Below are 17,894 nucleotides of genomic sequence, written 5' to 3'. Positions count from 1 at the left end.
GTAAGTCTAAACCTCAGCAGGCAGTGATGTGACCGTGACAAAGGGACTGATGCAAAGTCCCCCACCTTCAGATCACCATCTCCATGTCCAGTTGAAAGAAACAGGTCTAGAGTATGCCCTGCTACATGCGTTGGGCCAATGATATGTTGGGACAGTCCCATGGCTATCATGGAGACCATGAAATCCTGAGCCACCCCAGACAAGGTGCCCTCAGTGTGAATGTTGGCATCCCCCAGAACCTGTCTGGGGGATCTCAGCAGCACACCCGAGACCACTTCCGTCAGCTCACCTAGGGAGTCTGTTGAGCAGCGGGGGGGGGGGAGTACACCAACAGAATCTCAGATCTGTCCTGCTGACCCAACACAAGGTGCAAACACTCCAGACCAGTAGTCACATGGACAAGGTGCTTCCAGAGGAAGATGGAATTCATATAGACCACAGTGACCCCCAGACCTCCCCAGACCTCCAGCCTTCCCTGATGCTGGACCAAGTACCCCGGTGGGCATAGCCAAATTGGCCACCTCATCCACTCTTAAGTCATGGATAAGGGGGGCCTTATTCTGAACCGATCTGGCATGTAAAAGCAGCATCCGGACACCCGAGGGCAGGCTGATAGGGCAACCACGAAACCTATGGGTGCAGGGAGGACTGGGACATGGCACGGCCATTAACTGTCTGGGCTGTGTTCCCCTTACCTGGCAAGTCCTCCTCACAATGCCATTATCTCCCTCTACCCGTTACTATACTGATTGCCCTCCCCTCAGGTCCCCCCAGTGGTCCCTCCCAGGTGGTCCCTCCCAGGCACATACTCAGGCCACCAGAAAGCCAGGCACAGGGTCTGGGTCCTGCAGCACTCACAGCTAGATGGTCTCTGACACCTCCAGCAGCAGGAGAGCCTTTATAGCTGGAGTCTGGTTGGGGCCCTGCCCTCCCAGGCCAGGTGGAGAAGAGCCAGGCAGAGGAACAGGATCCAGGTCCTGCAGCACCCACAGCTGGATGGTCTCTGGCTGTATGATGGCTGCAGAGTGGCCATGTGTCCTCTTTGACAGAAGACAAGCCTCTATTTCTGAGGTCTCCAACGTTGTGCCCATGGGCCCCAATGAGCCTGTGGAGACTTCTCTTGGTGCCCGCCCAGCTCTCTACCCCTTCTGATTTTCATTTTATTTCTTAAGATTTTTCAAATTATTTTTTTAACGGAGGGGCTGGCATGCTGAAAAGCCAAGCGCTGCTCCCCAGTGCTTTCTTTATTTGGGTTAAAAAGAGTGCTTTTGCATTTTGGAGCTCAGCCCTCACCTCTGCCTTGCAATTAGCTTCTTGGACAGGTACTTCTGTTTTAGTCTCACCAGTTTGCCTTTTGGGGAAATCAGTGTTTTGTGCCTGGCTATGCCCACCAGGGCAGCCATGGGCAAGTCCCCCTGCCCACTGCATGGCAGCCATTTTGTTAGAGCATCCATGACGCGCTCTCAAAATCCCAAATGTGCCCATCAACCCAAAATGATTGGGGACCCCTGATCTGTTTAAAGGGCTGCCAGAGGACTGTCTTTTATTTGAAGGGCTGTCCTGTCCAATTCTGGTTCAGAGATAAAGAACAGTAAGAACTGTGGCTCTTAACAGTTAGCACCCAGACAGCAGTCTGAACAGGAAGGCACACAGGTCACTTGTCACGATCTTCTATGCTGTATTTCTATTTAAATCATCATCGTGTCTAAATGTGCACATGAACATATATATTAGCATATGCAAATTTTATGCAAATCGGTGTGCTCTTTTGGAGGTGTGTGTGATGCATTTCTGCTTTTTGGCCATTCATAGGCAGCCACCTTAGATGGCTGCCTCAATGCATCTGGTTGGGAAAGTGGTGGAAGGTGCTGAAGGCAACAGGGAGGGTCAGAATGAGCGACGGGGGTGAGGAGAGCAATGGGGGGCTGGGCAGGAGGAAGAGGCAGGGATGTGTGTTTGTGTGTGTGTATGTATGGGCAATGAACCTGGGGAAGGGTGGAGGGAGGGAGAGGAAGAACTTGTCTGGCAGAGAGAGAGAACTGAAGCAGGGTGAGTTGGCAGGCAGGCAGGCAGTGAGTGTGGGTGAAGGGGTGATCAGTGAAATGGGTGTTTTGTCTTCAGAGAAATGGGTATTCTGTTGGAGCAGAAAACTCTGGGTTCAAATGAGTGGTTTTGTGTTTGGGAGCTCTAAGACAATCCCTGCCTTTTACTGTTTCTTAGACAAGTTACTTGGCATTTGGCCTCATCAGTTCGCCTACTAGGAAATGGGTGTTTTATGATTGGCCACACCTTCCACAGCAACCATTATGACAGCAGCCATTCATGTCACCGCTACCGCCCCGTGGAATTCAGCAGGGTAGTATTGGAAGAAACAAACCAATGCCCACCTGCCACTGATTTTTGGTGGCAAACTGCTACAGAATACTACAGCTGCCACATTTAGCTTGGGGGGTGGAGCTAAATGTTGCCATCGTAGCTTTCCATAGAGGTTTGCTGCTGATTTTTGGTGGCAAACCAGCATTTCTCCTGTCAACGCGAATGTCAGTGGCACGATGATGGTGGCAGGGGCAGCGGGAGCTGCACATGGGGCCATGTGCCACATGGTGCCCACTCTTGGCCTAGGTGATGAGCGGAAATTATTAATTCTTCTCCCTCCTCTGTTCCCTGGGGATCAGATCATCAAGCTGTATGTAAAGAAGCTGGCAGCATTTGGGGAGTCTGAGACAAGATCTGGTTGACATGTCAGAGGTGAGTTTGAGCCGTGGAACCATCTTTAGGGTGCAAAAGGCTCCCTACAGATTTGGTGGGGGAGCCGAAATTCCTTGGAACGTTAATGCTCTATTTATGTTTATGCTCAACTTGACGTAAATCATATATCACAAAAGCACCAAAAGCCTTCAGTGACCTCATTCCAAGGAAATTACCCCTGGGTAAAACACTCCTATAGAGTTTTCACCCCTGGGAAAATTGAAGCGCAAAGGGCATGCCGATATTTTAACGTAATTTCGAAATATTGGAAACCTATGAACAGAACTATTATCTGCCCTTTCTCCAACTTAAATCTGGAACAGCTGCGGGTGTAGCAGCTCTGGCAAATTCTCTTTCATTTAGTCTGGATGGATCAATAAAAAACGTAGGTTAAAATGGAAAGTGAGTAAACCTAACACTGACACTGAAGGAAATGCTATCTTGTTCCATTTTAGAGTAATCCACTACAACCTTTTTAAAAAACCAAACACACACATGCCCTTCAATTTCAGCCTAAAGCTTTAGTTGATTAATCTACCAATTAAATCGATTTAAGCTTGAAGGCCTATTATTAACATTTCTAATCACACCTCTTATTCTTGGAAAAAAATATTTGCTCTGCTGTGTTTCAAGAGGAAGCTGCTGGTAAACAGGTGGCAAAGGGGTATAATTTCCAGTGTGTGCCCCATGGGGGAAAAATATATATCAATTGATTAATCAAAAGAGGCATTTCTCACAGAAGAAAACCTTTACAGACTTTATCAAAGGTACTGAATAAACCATGAGCAATCAAAGTTCAGTGTCTGAATGTCAGCTCAGCTGTGCTCATGGAAACCTTGCGCAAGAATCTTTCAAATAACACAAACATCTTGGTACTTAAGTTATTAGTACGAAGTGTTTATGGGTTTTTTTTTTGCCCTCTTGTGGGTGCAATGTGGGGTGCAGGGATGTATGGAGAAGGGAGGAGATGTAAGACATACCTTGAAAAATTTATTCTGTTTCCCTGCTTTACCTCCTTCCATATTGCAGCATGATATAACTGTGTTGCAAAATGCATTCCCCCCCGCCCATACAGTCAAATCTATTGGCACCTCAGAGTGAAGACAAACATAACTTTTCAAGTGGTGTTGATAATTGAAGAGAACCCTGGCTACTCTGTCAACAGATGTACATTTTGTGTCATATGGTGAGTTTTGGAAGAAGTGTTTCTTCAGATTTTTGGCATGGTTCAAGCTGAATGGGAAAAAATGCCCGTAGTGGGAGCCTATTGGCTAATGCCTGTAATGTCACCATCAACTCCCCAACCATCGCAGCAGATTACAACCTTAAAAAAGGTTTTGTGAATTCTGTGCTTTGTTATGATGAAAGAACATAAATATAATGTATATGTCTCCTTTCTTAAAATAAAAGATGAACAGCCCACCTGATGTATGAGTGGATGGGAAATACTGACAGCTGATCCAGTGCTTGTCTTGCTGATGCAGTGTCTGTCATGGAAGTTTTACATGGAGGGTGAGAAACCTCTTACGACTTTTAAAATCCTTCGTCTGTGCAACATGATTGCATGACTTCAGCGGTCTCTAGCCATGTAGCTACTTACTGACATAAATGAAAAGGCAGCAGTATCCTGCTAAAATCCTTGGTAGATTTATCCCAGCTGTCCCATATGATTCACCGGCAAAGATCAACTTTCAAAATTGGGCGCCATTTGTTTAGCTGAACTGTCAAAACTGCAGCTAGTCCAAGGCGATATCACAAACAATCACTGCTGGGATTGTATTACATTAAAGAACGCTCTACATGGTATTCTGTCTGTATTCCTTGAATTATAAAAAATAACCAACCGCTTCCTAGAAACAGGACTGTTTTGCAATGTAGAAGCATAGTTTGTGGTAGAGCCTTCATTTGCAAATGTCAGCCAAATTCCCACCCCCACTCATTAATGCAAATTAGTTTATTATGATGAGGCTTGGGGGAAGGGAGGTCAAGAAGGCTTGGGAAAAATGGTTAGTATGATCCACATCATGCATTTGGCAAGAGAACGAATTGAAAACATTTCCCTGGACCTCAATCAAGGGACAAAATTCTTCTCTGCGAGTAGCCTGATTATTTTTTACTTTTAATACTACGCTCTGGGGAGGATTACGAATCTGAGCACAAGGGAGGATAGCACATTTGGAGTTCATATCTAGCAGTGAGAACAAAGGAGAAGATTAGAACTAGAATGTTGTTTGCATATAGCTAAAGGTATAGATTGGGGGTGTTCAAATTCTCTCAGCCTGAGGGCCAAATTCAATTTTGAAGAAGCTCTCAGGGGCCACATTCCAATGGTGGGCGGGACTGAAGGCCAAAGGGGGTAGGGCCCCAACGACCAGCTTAAAGCTCTCGCTGCCAATAATTATGCCGTTGGAGAGGCATTTCAACTGTTTAGAATGGGGAAAAAACAGCACAAGCCAGGAAACCACCAAACAATAGTTGGTTGGGAGAAAGGGAACCCTGGAGAGGCAGGCTGGGACTGGATTTGGCCAGCCTGAAGTTCAACACCCCTGATACAGATCATTTTTTATGATCAGTTACCAATGATAAAGCCCTTGCTCTGATTTCATTCCAACTTCGGTGTTACTAATTTTACAGCCTGTCTCATCTCAAAGAGCTCTATCAGTGCCTATCAAACCATGATGGCTAAATAAAGCCTCTGTATGTAGAGGCAGTATTCCTCTGAATACCAGATAGCCTGTGCTTCTAAGTGCCCAAAGGCAACTTTATTTATTTCATTTCTATACCGCCAAATACCCAAAGCTCTCTGGGTGGTTCACAAAAAACTTGCTGGCTGCCGCTGGAAATAGCACGCTAGACAAGACGGACCTCTGCTCTGATCCAGGAAAACAACTCTGATGTACCCATGGCCTGTAATGGGAAAGAAATGCTACAAAATATCTAGATAAAATTAGATGAAAATATTTGAAATGTAACAGCTGCTACACTCTCCCCCGACACTACAACCCCCAAACACAGTCCCCGCCCCCCCAAACACAGTGAAATTGTTTTTCTAAAAAGGTCTTGCAATAGTTTCAGATGATGCTTGAACTTTGGTGATGCTCCACAAGGAGGAATCTCCAAATAGCTGAATTGGGGAAGCCACCAAGAAAGCCTCTCAAGGTGCCCTCCACTGGAAATAGACATTGGCTTGGATCCAGACTTAGTCGTAGAGTGGACCCACTGAATTCAACGAGAGTAAAGTTAATCCCATTGATTTCAAAAGGACCAACCAAGAGCCATTTTTCTTAGGAGAGTTGAAGGTGGGATGGTAAAACGCATGGTATACACCAGTCTTCCCCAACTTGGTGCCTTCCCAGTGTGCTGGTCTACAACTTCCATCAGCCCTAGACAGCATAGCTTTCTCACAGCTTTTGTAACCATTTTACAATAAAAATGTAGCCACACAAGCAAGTGGTATTTCTCACAATGAAAGCTGGTGGCTCCGATGTCGGTGGAGCTGTGAAACCTCTCTGGGTTTCAGTCAGAACTCTAAAGGAGCCATCCGAGGTGCTGAACCCCATTCCCAAAATAGGTTCTGTACCCTGGATAGCTTCTTTAGAATTTTGAGTGGGTCTGACTGACGCCCAGGGCAGATTCACAGCCTCACTGACACTGGAGCCACCAACTTCCCCTGATTTCTCATCAGTCCCCTTCCACCTTCACCAACAACTGTTCTGGCCTCAACCCACATTGGGCTGTGCCTCTATCCAGGCAGTTAAACTCACTTCTGTTGCACTTCTGAATCTCAAATCATCACCATTATTGAACTTAACATAAACAGTAAACAACTATTAAATACAAGGAGAATACTTAATGGTAAAAGGATGAGGTAGCTGAAATGGATTAAAGAGATGAAATGGAGGTGATGAGATGAAGTGGATGGAAGAGGTGAAAAGATAATGCTAAACCAGGCCTTCAGGCTGCAGTCCAAAGCAGGAGCAGAAATCCAGGCCTGAGGGAGGTTTCTTCCCAACTAAAGAAGAACTGGTGCAAACCAATTCCTCTTAGGGACAACCAATCAGTGCATGGCATCAAGGCCTGATCAGTTGCTAACAGAGACAGGGTAAACTAGAGCAACTATCAATGCAAATCCTAGAGGGCAACAGAATTAGATAATGTCCAGTTGGGGCAGAACAACAACTGTCCCCTAATTTCTCTACAAACTGGGCGTAAGAGACTGAGGACAGAAAGGCAGCAACAGAAGATGAGGGACAAGAGAAGGAGCACACAAGATGGAAAGGCAGGCAGGCAGAAGAGCAAGGAAGGGAATCCAAGCAAGAAAAATATAGGGGAGGGAAAGGAAGGGGGAAGGCGCACCCGTCCAAGGCACTTAGGAGCTACACCAGAGCATGAATGCTGATATAGGTCAGTAAAGGGCTGGTGTACCAGAGTAAAGATGTTGGGAATAACATATTTGCCACCCATTCTTCAACATGTGGCAAGGTTCATGATGCCCAGTGATGTAGTATGATTCTTTTTGCAGCCTAAGCCAACCCCTTGGGAGTGCTCAGTAGATGTATTATCATCTCTGGTCTAAAGATAATATTGAGACAGAAAAGAAAAAAGGAGGGTACGTGCCATGAACAATCACAGCTCTTTCAGGTGTGCTTCCAGACAGAGGGCTCCTAGCACTACCAATCAAAAGACATTGTGCAGCTATTTCACCTTCCCCTCCTTAATGAATTTTCTATGGTAAGAAAAAAGACAGACAAAGCAGTGGGAATACATGGGAGGGCTACAGATAGAAGTCACCCGTAAAATTCCATGCTTGTGGCAGGACGGTTGCATAATAAAAGCTTAGTCTGGAAGCACCCCCAGCTTCTCTGGGAGACAAAATTTATTGTAACCTGAGCTGTCCTGTCCTGTCCTGCAAATAATAACAACAAGATGGTGCAACAGGGCAATCGTGATGGAACACTGAACATTGGCTGCTGGTAAAGACAATCTGGGCGTTGGGAAAAGATAGGTTACTTACCTGTCACTGTAGTTCTTCGAGTGGTCATCTGTGCATTCACACGTATGGGCTCTGCACCTGTGCGGAGCCTTGATTCAGGAAACTTCTATAGCTGAGGAATTTTGGTAGGAACCCCTCCCCCACTGTCCCATTGTGCATGTCCCTAGTGGGTTCCTGCTTATTTCCTCAGTTCCTTGAGACTGATATCGTAGCCTTGGAACCGAGAAGAAATAGCTTCTTTACCCAACATCAAACTTGAGTATGACACCAAAGAGGGGATGGTGGGCAGGTTGTGTGAATGCACAGATGACCACTCGAAGAACTACGGTTACAGGTAGCAACCTGTCTTTCTTCTTCGTGGTCTCTGCATCACACATATGGGCGAGAAGCAAGCTAACATACAAGGTGGTGGGTTGGTGTCCTTTTACAATACAGAAGAAAGGACGGCATGACCGAAAGTACAGTCAGCTCTAGCCCAAACATCCAGTCTGTAATGTCTAATAAAGGTAGAAGGCGTCAACCAAGTTGCAGCGTGGCACAGTTCAGGGATGGCAACTCCTGTCAAATATGACTGATGTTGCTACCACACAAGTAAAATGAGCTCGGACTGGGGCAGACACTTTGAGTCCAGCCAGCTCATACGATAGTTCAATAGTCTTTATGACCCAGAACGTGAGGCGTTGATCTGGCCCTGATGCTTGCCACCGTAACAGATGAACAACAAGTGAGGCGAGAGTCGGAATTGTTCAATCCTCGACTTATAGAAGGCCAAAAAACAGGGCACATCAAGCATGAGCAAGGTTGACTCCAGAGATGTAGACAGGGAATTAAAGAACATAGGCAGAATAATGTCCTGGTTTAAATGAAAATCTGACACTTTTGGCAAGAAGGCAGGGTCAGGTCTGAGGACCACCTTGTCTCGGTGAAAAGTGAGGCAAGGCTGGTCTACTCTGAGCACATAGAGTTCACTGGCTTGGCGTGCGGAAATAACAGCCACTAAAAACACCACTTTCCAAGAAAGGAGGCGTAGGGCCATAGTCACCTGTGGATCAAAGGGCTTCTTGGATGAAAGTGCTTGAAGCACCACAGAGAGGCTCCAGCTCAGTACTGCGGAATGGACTGGTGGTGCAAGATTCCTGATCCCCTTCAGGAACCTCTTCGCTGTTGGATGTCAGAAGATAGAGGAACCCTCAATGGGAGGGTGAAAAGCAGAAACAGTAGACAAACTCGTAAGACTGACAACGTGAGTCCTTTCTCGAAGAGGGAGAGGAGAAATTGCAGTATTTGGTGCAAGGAGCACCAGAGCAGGTGGAGACCTTGACCCTGAGCGAAGGTGGATAAAACAGTCCATTTCCTTGTGTATGAATGCTCTGTGAAGGGTTTACAAGCGGCATCTGTATCGGTGCTGGGACCGGTTCAGTCTCTGTTGCCCCATCCTCCATGCTATCAAGCAGAGAGTCGCTAGGTCTGAGCGTCGGATTTGGCCGTTCTCCCTGGTGAGAAGGGACAGATTGCGATGGAAGACAACAGTACCAACCCTGAACCATCCTGAGCAGTGGGGCAAACCACAGTTGGGGAGCCACCAAGGTGCTATGAAGACGCATCTTGTACCATCTGTCCCAATTTTCACCAGAACCCTGGTGATCACTGGGAACGGGGGGAAAGGTAGAACTGCTTTCTACACTGCTCCCATCCATTTGAGAACGAAAGTGTCTCCCCATGAATGCACACTGACCTGCTCGGCTGCAGAAATTCTGGCACACAGCATTGTCCCAAGTGGCGAACAGCTCCACGTGTGGCACAGGAGACCATGTTCAATCCCGCGTCACTGAAGGAGCATTGGGAGACATGGCTGGTACTGGAGGTCACTGTCGATCCTGAGATGTTAGAACCAAATCACGGAGAGCAGTTGGAAGCAAAGAACACATTCAATCTTGAATTGAGATGCTGGCAGACGTGACCGGCATGGGAGGTCGCTGTCGATTCCGAGATGCCAGGGCAGGTTCAGGGAGAGTGCTAGGAACCAAAGGACATGCTCAATCCCAAGTAAAGTTATCCAACTTCCTAGATTTTTTTCTTCTTTTTAGATTCTGAAGAAGATAAGACTCGCTTGTTTAGACGCTTTAGCCTTCTTGGTTAGCTTCTTAGCCAGTGCAAACGTCAAAAAACCCTGGAGTGGGAGGATCTGGTTTACTCAGAGGAGTATGACCTTGAGGGGAAGACATCCCTGACACTGGCTCAGGCTCCTGTGTGGCAAGCAAATCTCCGGGGGGGGCGGGAGATTGGCTTCTCCACCATACACTTTGGTTCCTCCACCACTTCCAACTCTCGTTTCCACAGAGCAGCTTTCAGCTGGTCCGAGCAATTTCGTCTTACCTACTTTGAAAAGGCTTGGCAATTTGGACAAGCCCCAACAATGTGGCCTTCTCCAAAGCAAAAAAGGGAGAGAGAACGTCTGTTGGTCGGCAGTAACTTGCCTCCACAACATACACACCTCCTAACCGGGCTTGAAAAGCCACACGCCTGTGAGGGTGATTGCAAGATGGTGAAAAACAAATATGAATACTAACAATGCAGACAAGTAAAGATAGAAAACTTTGATAGAAAGAAGAAAGAATAAACCCCAGCTTTTGAAATGCTTTCAGAGTGAATGGAATGCAGGAGAAGTTCCCTCACAAGGCTACCACATTGGTGGTCAAAAGAGAACTGGGGGAATAAGCAGGAACTTGCTAGGGGCATGTGCAGTGGGACAGTGGTGGAAGGGTTCCTGTCAAAATTCCTCAGCTATAGAAGTTTCCTGAATCGAGGCTCCATGCAGGTGCAAGGCCCGTATGTGTGAAACACAGAGACCATGAAGAAGAAAACATGATTTGTGGCTCCCCACGTCCACTCCCCCAGCCCCAAGACTTAGTTTAAACCCTCATCCTTTCACACGCCTTTCTAGGAGCCTCTTCACATATTATGGAAGGCAAACACAGGTTTGCAACTGAAAGTGAACCCAATAGGGAGCTGCAGCCAATCCCGGCTGTCTAATGAGTGTACCATTATTACCTTTTAAGGGGCTATCGTTAAAAAATCATAGGCATGCACCTAAAAAGCATAATGTGTGAACTGACTCTGTGCAGGAAGCAATATGCAGCAAATTACTATAAAATATCCTTTCAATCTGAAAGCAGACTTCTTTGTTGTGCAATGCACTCCTTTTGCTTTGCAACTACTGGCTTTTAAAATTAAGTGTATACAAAGTTTCTTCTACTTCCAGGGTTGAAGCAGAGAGGTTAAAAAAAATAATGGCAAAGAATCCTTGAACTAGTAACAAGCCCAAAGCGGACTATTCTGGTGTAATGAAAGACATTTTTTATTATTAGTAGATGGAAATCTACGATCTAGAGCAGCGGCTCAGGGGTCTGCCTCTCCAACATGGCATAGCCATTTCATGCATTAGAAAGAAGCTGCTTGGCCCACATGTCGTGTGGTTGTAAATGTCGTGTGGTTGTAAAGATTAGGTCCACCCTAATATTCCTTGGAATGTGCTATATTACAGGGCACCTTGGAAATGTAACAGGTAGCTCAAAGCTACCTTTGTTTGTAAACTTAATAAGCATTAAGTTGATGAAACTCAAATGGGGCAAAATCGAAAATTGTCTTATAACTGGCCAAACTACCTGCATTTAGACAAAAGCTCAGGAAGGTGCAGAAATTCCCACTGATGCAGGAATAAGAGGTGTCAGAAAACACCTCTCTAGGATTTGCCAAATCGTTATACCTCGGTTGCTCTGCTAGGGCAGGAGCCAAGGTAGCTTCAAGGCTACTGTCTAGCCATTCTTTGTGTCTGTGGGGACAACGTGGCACAACACAAGCACGGGTATCTAGTAATCTAGTTTGATTATTAAATAAACCTGTGGTTGTAAAACAGATCACTAGAACCTAATGGCCATTATAGCTGCAATCCCATTCAAACATACTTGGGAATAAGCCCCACTAAATTCAGTAAGATTTACTGCTGAGTATGTTCTGACCTCTCAACAGACGTTGAGCTATGTTTCCATCCAGGCAGCTAAATTCACATTCAGTCCACGCATCCATGTAAATCATTCTTCAACTTTATTAAAAACACAGCTTGAACAGCAAGCGATTAATAAATGCAGAGAATCAACTACTTAATTGTAGAAGGAGGATACATGGAAGCCAGATGAAATAAAAGAAATGGTATGTATGAGGTGAAAAGACCATGCAAGGCCAGGTCTTCCAGGCTGCAGCTCAGGACAGGAGCACAGAACCAGGCCAGAGAGCAGAGAACCAGGCCAGACTGAGGCTTATGCCTACTGAAGAATAAACTGGTTTGAAATGGACTAAAGTTTCGCCCTAGGAACAACCAATCAATGAAAGATATCAGATAATAAGGCCTGATAAGTCGCTGACAGATCACTACAGGGGAAATTAAAGCAGTTCTAAATGCCAAGACTAAGGCAGTATGACAAATAACACAATGCCCAATTGGAGCAGAACTATGTGTAGGATAGCATTGTAGAGCCCCATATTAGATATTGTGTAGCAATTTCAGTTTGCAGAGTGGGAAGGACAGAACAACAACATGCATTGTCTTTCTACGATACAACTCGCCTTTATAAATTATTTTTGCTCCTTGTGCCCCTCGCCACCTTCAAATACATCATGCTTCAGTTTGTTCACATACACAATTCTGTTAGTCACTCAGATATGGACAAACTCTGTTCACAATGTGTTTCCTGTGTGCATTATGGGCACAGCTCCCAAAAGATGAAGGATCCATAAACATTATGCATGAACAGATGTCAAACCTACATCTAAGTGAGAGTTAACATAACAGAAGTACTGCTTAAAACAACTTCCCAAAGTCCCAGTATAGATGGAGGAAAGCTGACTGAACCTCCACAAAATAGAGGACTCAGCTGAGGATGTTCATCCTTGGCCTGGAAGCAAATGGGGAACACATATGGGATGCAAGCAAGGAATTTGGGGAAGCAAAAAGCTGTGAAAAATGGCAGGCTTCCCACAGAGTCTCAGGCCCATCCATCACCATGTTGACTAGACTGAGGATGGATGGGCTTGGTGCCAAACTATAGGCCCAATCAAAACACAAAATCTGAGCTGGGACAGAAATCAAACAACATGCAAGCCTCTCTTTTAGAAAACAACAACTCACTCCTCTTTAGAGTAACATGGCCTCAGGGGAACAACAGCAGCACAAGACACATAGGATTTTAGTTAACTGTGTACAGAACAGTCCTCTGTGTAAATACGCAAGATCTATGGGATCCATGTATGAATGTGTGTATGTAATTTACACAACAATTAAAAGGTAAAACCCACTGGAGACACTGAGAATTTCCTCCATCAACTTGATAGAGTTGATAGAGTAGGATGATGCTGGAGGGGAAAAAACACAACCCGATGAGCCAGGAAATTCAGAAAGTAGCTCCATCTTAATACGCTTGGAACATTCAGAACAAAATCTTACGTACACTTGTGAGGCTGCCCATGAAGACAGTCTGGAAACTTCAACTGGTGCAGAATGTGACAGCAGGAATGCATGTCAGAACTAAGTGTTCTGATCATATTACACCTACTCTGCATCAGCTACATTGTCTGTCTGTTCATTACTCAGTGGGCAGACAGGCAATGTCAAATAAAACAAATACATTTCTGGGCCCAATTTAAGGTGCTGATGTTAGCCTTTAAAGCCTTACATGGTACGGGACTAGCTTATCTGAAGGATCACCTTCAGCTGTATCAACCCAGCCGAGCCTTTTGATTAGTTCTGAGGCCCTGCTTTCTGGTCCTTCAGCAAGAGCTATTAAGCTGGTGAGTACCAGGAACAGAACCTTTTCTATGGTGGCCCTGTCACTTTGGAACTCTCTTCCCAGGGAGGTACATATGGCCCCCTCTCTACTGGTTTTTAGGAGAAATCTAAAGACTTTTTTTAATATACCAGTAAGCCTTTGGTTGATTTTAGGGTTTGTTTTATAACTTTTATCTCCTGGTGTTATTTTATATGGTTATATATTTTAGATGCGATTGTTTTGATATTTTAATTGATATTGGTTATTGTAAGCCACCATGTGAGTGTAGGCACTCTAAGGAGCAGGGTATTAAATCTATTAAATAGCTCTGTTGTTAGCCCTTGCCAGGGCCTGGTTCACACATGCAGGCTGATCACTTGGCGACCAGATTACAGCAAGATTTGTGCTGGCTGAAGGATGTGGGGGACCCTCAAGCAAGGTACCCTCAGTGGGCCCCATTAACATGAGAGAGGCAGGACATGCAAACTGAGAATTTTCTCATACTGCCTCCAACATTCTTGGGTGCTCCACACACACTGTGGAAATGGAAACTCTTGTCAGGATGGTGGGCCCATTGGAAGCCTTGAGGCCCTTCCACACATGAATTGGCCACAAAGCTCCATTTTCCTTTTGCACCTATTTATAAGGCATTCTCCATCACTTTCCAGTTGTTTTTGTCACATGTTCTCATTTTCCAGTAAAGCCTGATCAAGTTCCACGTGTGTCCAATTATAATCAACAGATGCAAGCTATATTTTCTTCAACAGGACTCTTGGAGTGTATCATTCAGAATGTAGTCCTCACTGAGTTGGTTTTAAAAGTGCACAGATGTCCTGTATATGTGTGAAGTCTACTTGTTAACAAATCAACGTCATCACACACTTATATAGCACTTTTTCATCTTCAAACCGCTTTATAGATCTCCCAGGGCCTCCATAAAACCTGGGCAGTGGTGGTGGCGGGGTGGTGTCAGACTGATCTTCAGAGTCTGCTAGAGTAAATCAAAGTCAGGCCTAGCCTATAACAAGACTTTGCATAGATGTCTCATACCAGTGGCTTGTACTATGGATGTTGGGCGATTCTGACAAAAAGAGATGTTAGGAATTAATAGGATCATGAGCTTGAAACCAAAATGGCCCGTTGTAATGTTGTCTCATTGCCCTATTGCAAAAAGGGCATCATAGGCATTAAAGGGCAGCCAAAATGATTAATGGGTTAGAATACTTTTCTTACGAGGAGAGGCTAAAATGTTTGGGGCTTTTTAGCCTAGAAACAATCGAACCGGGGAGGTGACACGAGAGAGGTTTATATCATTATAAATGGTATAGAAAGAGTGAATAGAGATTGTTTGGGTTTTCCCCCACAATTCATAATTCTAGAACTCAGGGGTCACCCATTGAAATTGACAGACAGGAGGTTCTGGGGCAGACAGAAGGGAGAACTTCCTTGCACTGTGCAAAATTAGCACCTGGAACTCTCTACCACAAGATGGGGGTGGTGGCCACTTGCTTACTTTTCTAAAAGGTTTATACACATTCATGGAAGATAGGTCTATCAATGGCTACTAGTCACACAGTAGCTAAACAGAACCTCCCATGTACAGAGGCAATAATTATATATCTGTGTATCAGATAGTAGGGATAGACAAAAGGGCAGGGGTGTTGCCCTAATGTTCTGCTTAATGCCTTGCTTATGGCCTTTCGCAGAGGCATCTGGCTGGCAACTGCTGGAAACAGAATATAGGATCTAGATGGATGTTTGGTCTGAATCAATGTTAATAAATCCACTAGCAATTTTCTATGGGTATTTCTGTTAAGGTCCAGGGATAATACACATTACTATGATTTAAACAGAGCTAAAACATCTCTGCCCACATTGGGAGAGTGGCATGGTACAGCAGTTCTTCCCACTCCCTCACCAACAGTGGATAGGCAATAGTCTTCTGTGTACCTGAGAAAATGGAGGAGCACATAGGCAGAAACGAGAGGGACGTACCATCAGCAGGGCTTATGGTCAGCCCAGGATGTCGAACACAACAGTCAAACAGAAGCAACCAAACCAGAGAGATGAAGCAGCAAAAATGTCTGGATGTTCAAGTCCGTAGGGTCAAAATTGGGAAGTTAGTCCACTTAAGGGAAACAGCAGGGCAGAAGCTAGGAAAGAATAGATCTGGGTGCCAGGGAACTCGACCAGAGTAAAGGGAGAATTCAGAGGCACAAAGAAGCTAGGCATAAGGGAGAGAAGATGGGTACCTGCATCCAGGAAGGAAACGGCAGCTACACAGCAACAAGGCTGGAGGATATACAGCAAGGCTAAGCAGCAACAGAATCCTATAATTGTGAGGTAATGGGACATTGGCCAATGGGGATATTTGTCCTTTCTCCTAACACAAAGGGGAAGGCATTTAAGGAAGTTAAAAAGGAAATCATAATTATGAGGATAATGTGTGAGGCAGGCTAGGCACTGGATAATCTCAGTTTAAGGTCCCAAACTTCTGATACAGTATTCTGGAGTGAAGGAGAAACCTATCCCAAGAGTTACTCTCTAGATATTCTGGGGAATATCAGATATCCATGTCCTTTTCAGGCTGGCCTATAGGAGATTATCTCCTCACTCAACTTTGTCCTCATGCCGCTTTACATGTGGCCTGTCCATAGTTTTCAGAAGCATCTTTTGGTCACGTGCAGAGAGGAGGGTGGGGAAAAAGACATTTGTAAGTTCTTTGGAAGAAGTAAGGGAGAGGGAATCCTCCAGAAACGTCTCTAAGAATTTTTTTCTTGATAAAGACCTGTGTCAAAATGCATTGGAAATTCAATTGGTGCAGCTGTTGCTTTTTTATTTTGATTTCCAGCCTTATAGCTGTTCTTTCTGATCCCTACTGGTGGAGAAAAAGACATGCATTATTTCCCAAATGTATACATTCTGACTGCTTTTCTGATAATTCAGGGTAGGCAAATAGGCACATGCTGACTTCTGTGCACAACCTTGCCTTAGGCATAGCAACTATGGCTGAAATGAGAAGACTGGAAATCAGAGCTCCTAAACAGAAGACCTCCTAAATCAAGAGTTGGTCTATGATCCCTACCAGGTTAGAATCTTTTTTATATCCCTGGATACTCTGCATGTCTTCCCCCAACAAATGCACAGGGGGAAACTTTACAATTCTGATGACACTCAAGTTTACAAAAACAGCAGAACCAAGTGATTGTTTTAAATGAAGGTCCAGTTTTAATTATACACACACACACACACACACATATACATAGATGTATGAGACTTTAGAACAATGCTTTTGGGATGACAAAATACTGACCCAATTATGCTGACCTTCGGAAATAAAACACATCTACACAATCTGTGTAAGACACCACATCACTCTGCTTGCACAGGGTTTTTTTTCAGGCCTTCTTCAGTTTGTCTATTCTTGCAGAATAGGCCTCTTCCTGCGTTTGCAGGTTTTCGTTTATCTCGGACTGTAAAGACAAATTGATTTGGAAAAAAAGAAGAGAAAAAAGTGGGTATATTGGAGCCATCACATTGTCTTCATGGCTTCAGCACAGCAAAGACGCTTGTTAGATCCAGTGTCATGCTAGTGGAAGTCTGCCAGTGCGACAGGACTTTCCTCCCTCTCTCCTCCCCTCTGCAGCCCTGTGTGACACCTGAAAACCTGCTTCAGAGCATATCCCAGAATTCAAGAGCAGATTTTGTAGTGTGTGTGTGTGTGGGAGGGGGGGCTGAGGTGATGCTGGGGAATACCTTCTCTCAGTTTTGCTGACAAAACTGCTCCCCTTAGTGGAACTGCAGAGATGGATCCAACCCATTATGTTTTAGACACCTTCCTGTTCTGCAGACCTTATGATGAACCGGCCTGTATTTACATAACAACACTTGATCGTAGTACTGTGTGAATAGTTCACTGTATGCCATTCATAGGAAGTGGTACGGCGACAATCATTTGCTCCTCTCTGCCATAACCTTGCATTCTCAGATGAATTTCAGCAATAATATCAAACTGGTGGGTGAGGGTAGAATCCTCTGGCATTGGAGTTATTGCCTGTTTTCTTTTCTTTTCTATGCTGCAGATGTTAAATCTTTAGAAAATATCTATTACCCTTAAAGAGATATTACTGGGAATATAATGGAACAGGGCCCCCCACCCCCGAATTAGTTTACTAGATGTAGATGTCTCTTTTAACTAAAGCTGAACTGCCAATAAACATCATACACAGGGTCGTCAGAATGCCAAGCTTAGATTTCATTGTAGTATTCATAATGAACGTACAAGGATGGTGACAAACATTCTCTGGCAGAGATAGTACATTTCTGCAACT

The 17,894-nt window shown here is 44.9% G+C and overlaps 1 protein-coding gene across 3 annotated transcripts in view; it reads right to left on the bottom strand.

Moving 5' to 3' along the window:
- Positions 1-16,765: 16,765 nt before the first annotated feature.
- Positions 16,766-17,894, bottom strand: part of CABCOCO1 (ciliary associated calcium binding coiled-coil 1) — a 92,758-nt gene continuing 91,629 nt past the window's right edge. For all 3 annotated transcript variants that reach the window (XM_084845366.1, XM_084845365.1, XM_084845363.1), the window contains one exon: positions 16,766-17,036. In XM_084845366.1, the coding sequence (XP_084701492.1) occupies positions 16,962-17,036 (75 nt within the window). In that variant the 3' untranslated portion in view covers positions 16,766-16,961. The remainder of the gene's footprint in view (positions 17,037-17,894) is intronic.

This window comes from Heloderma suspectum, chromosome 3 (assembly GCF_057233095.1).
Source record: "Heloderma suspectum isolate Gila_16-S chromosome 3, 16-S_ref, whole genome shotgun sequence".
Classification (NCBI taxonomy): Eukaryota; Metazoa; Chordata; class Lepidosauria; order Squamata; family Helodermatidae; genus Heloderma; species Heloderma suspectum.
This window is presented reverse-complemented; position numbering and strand designations above follow the sequence as displayed.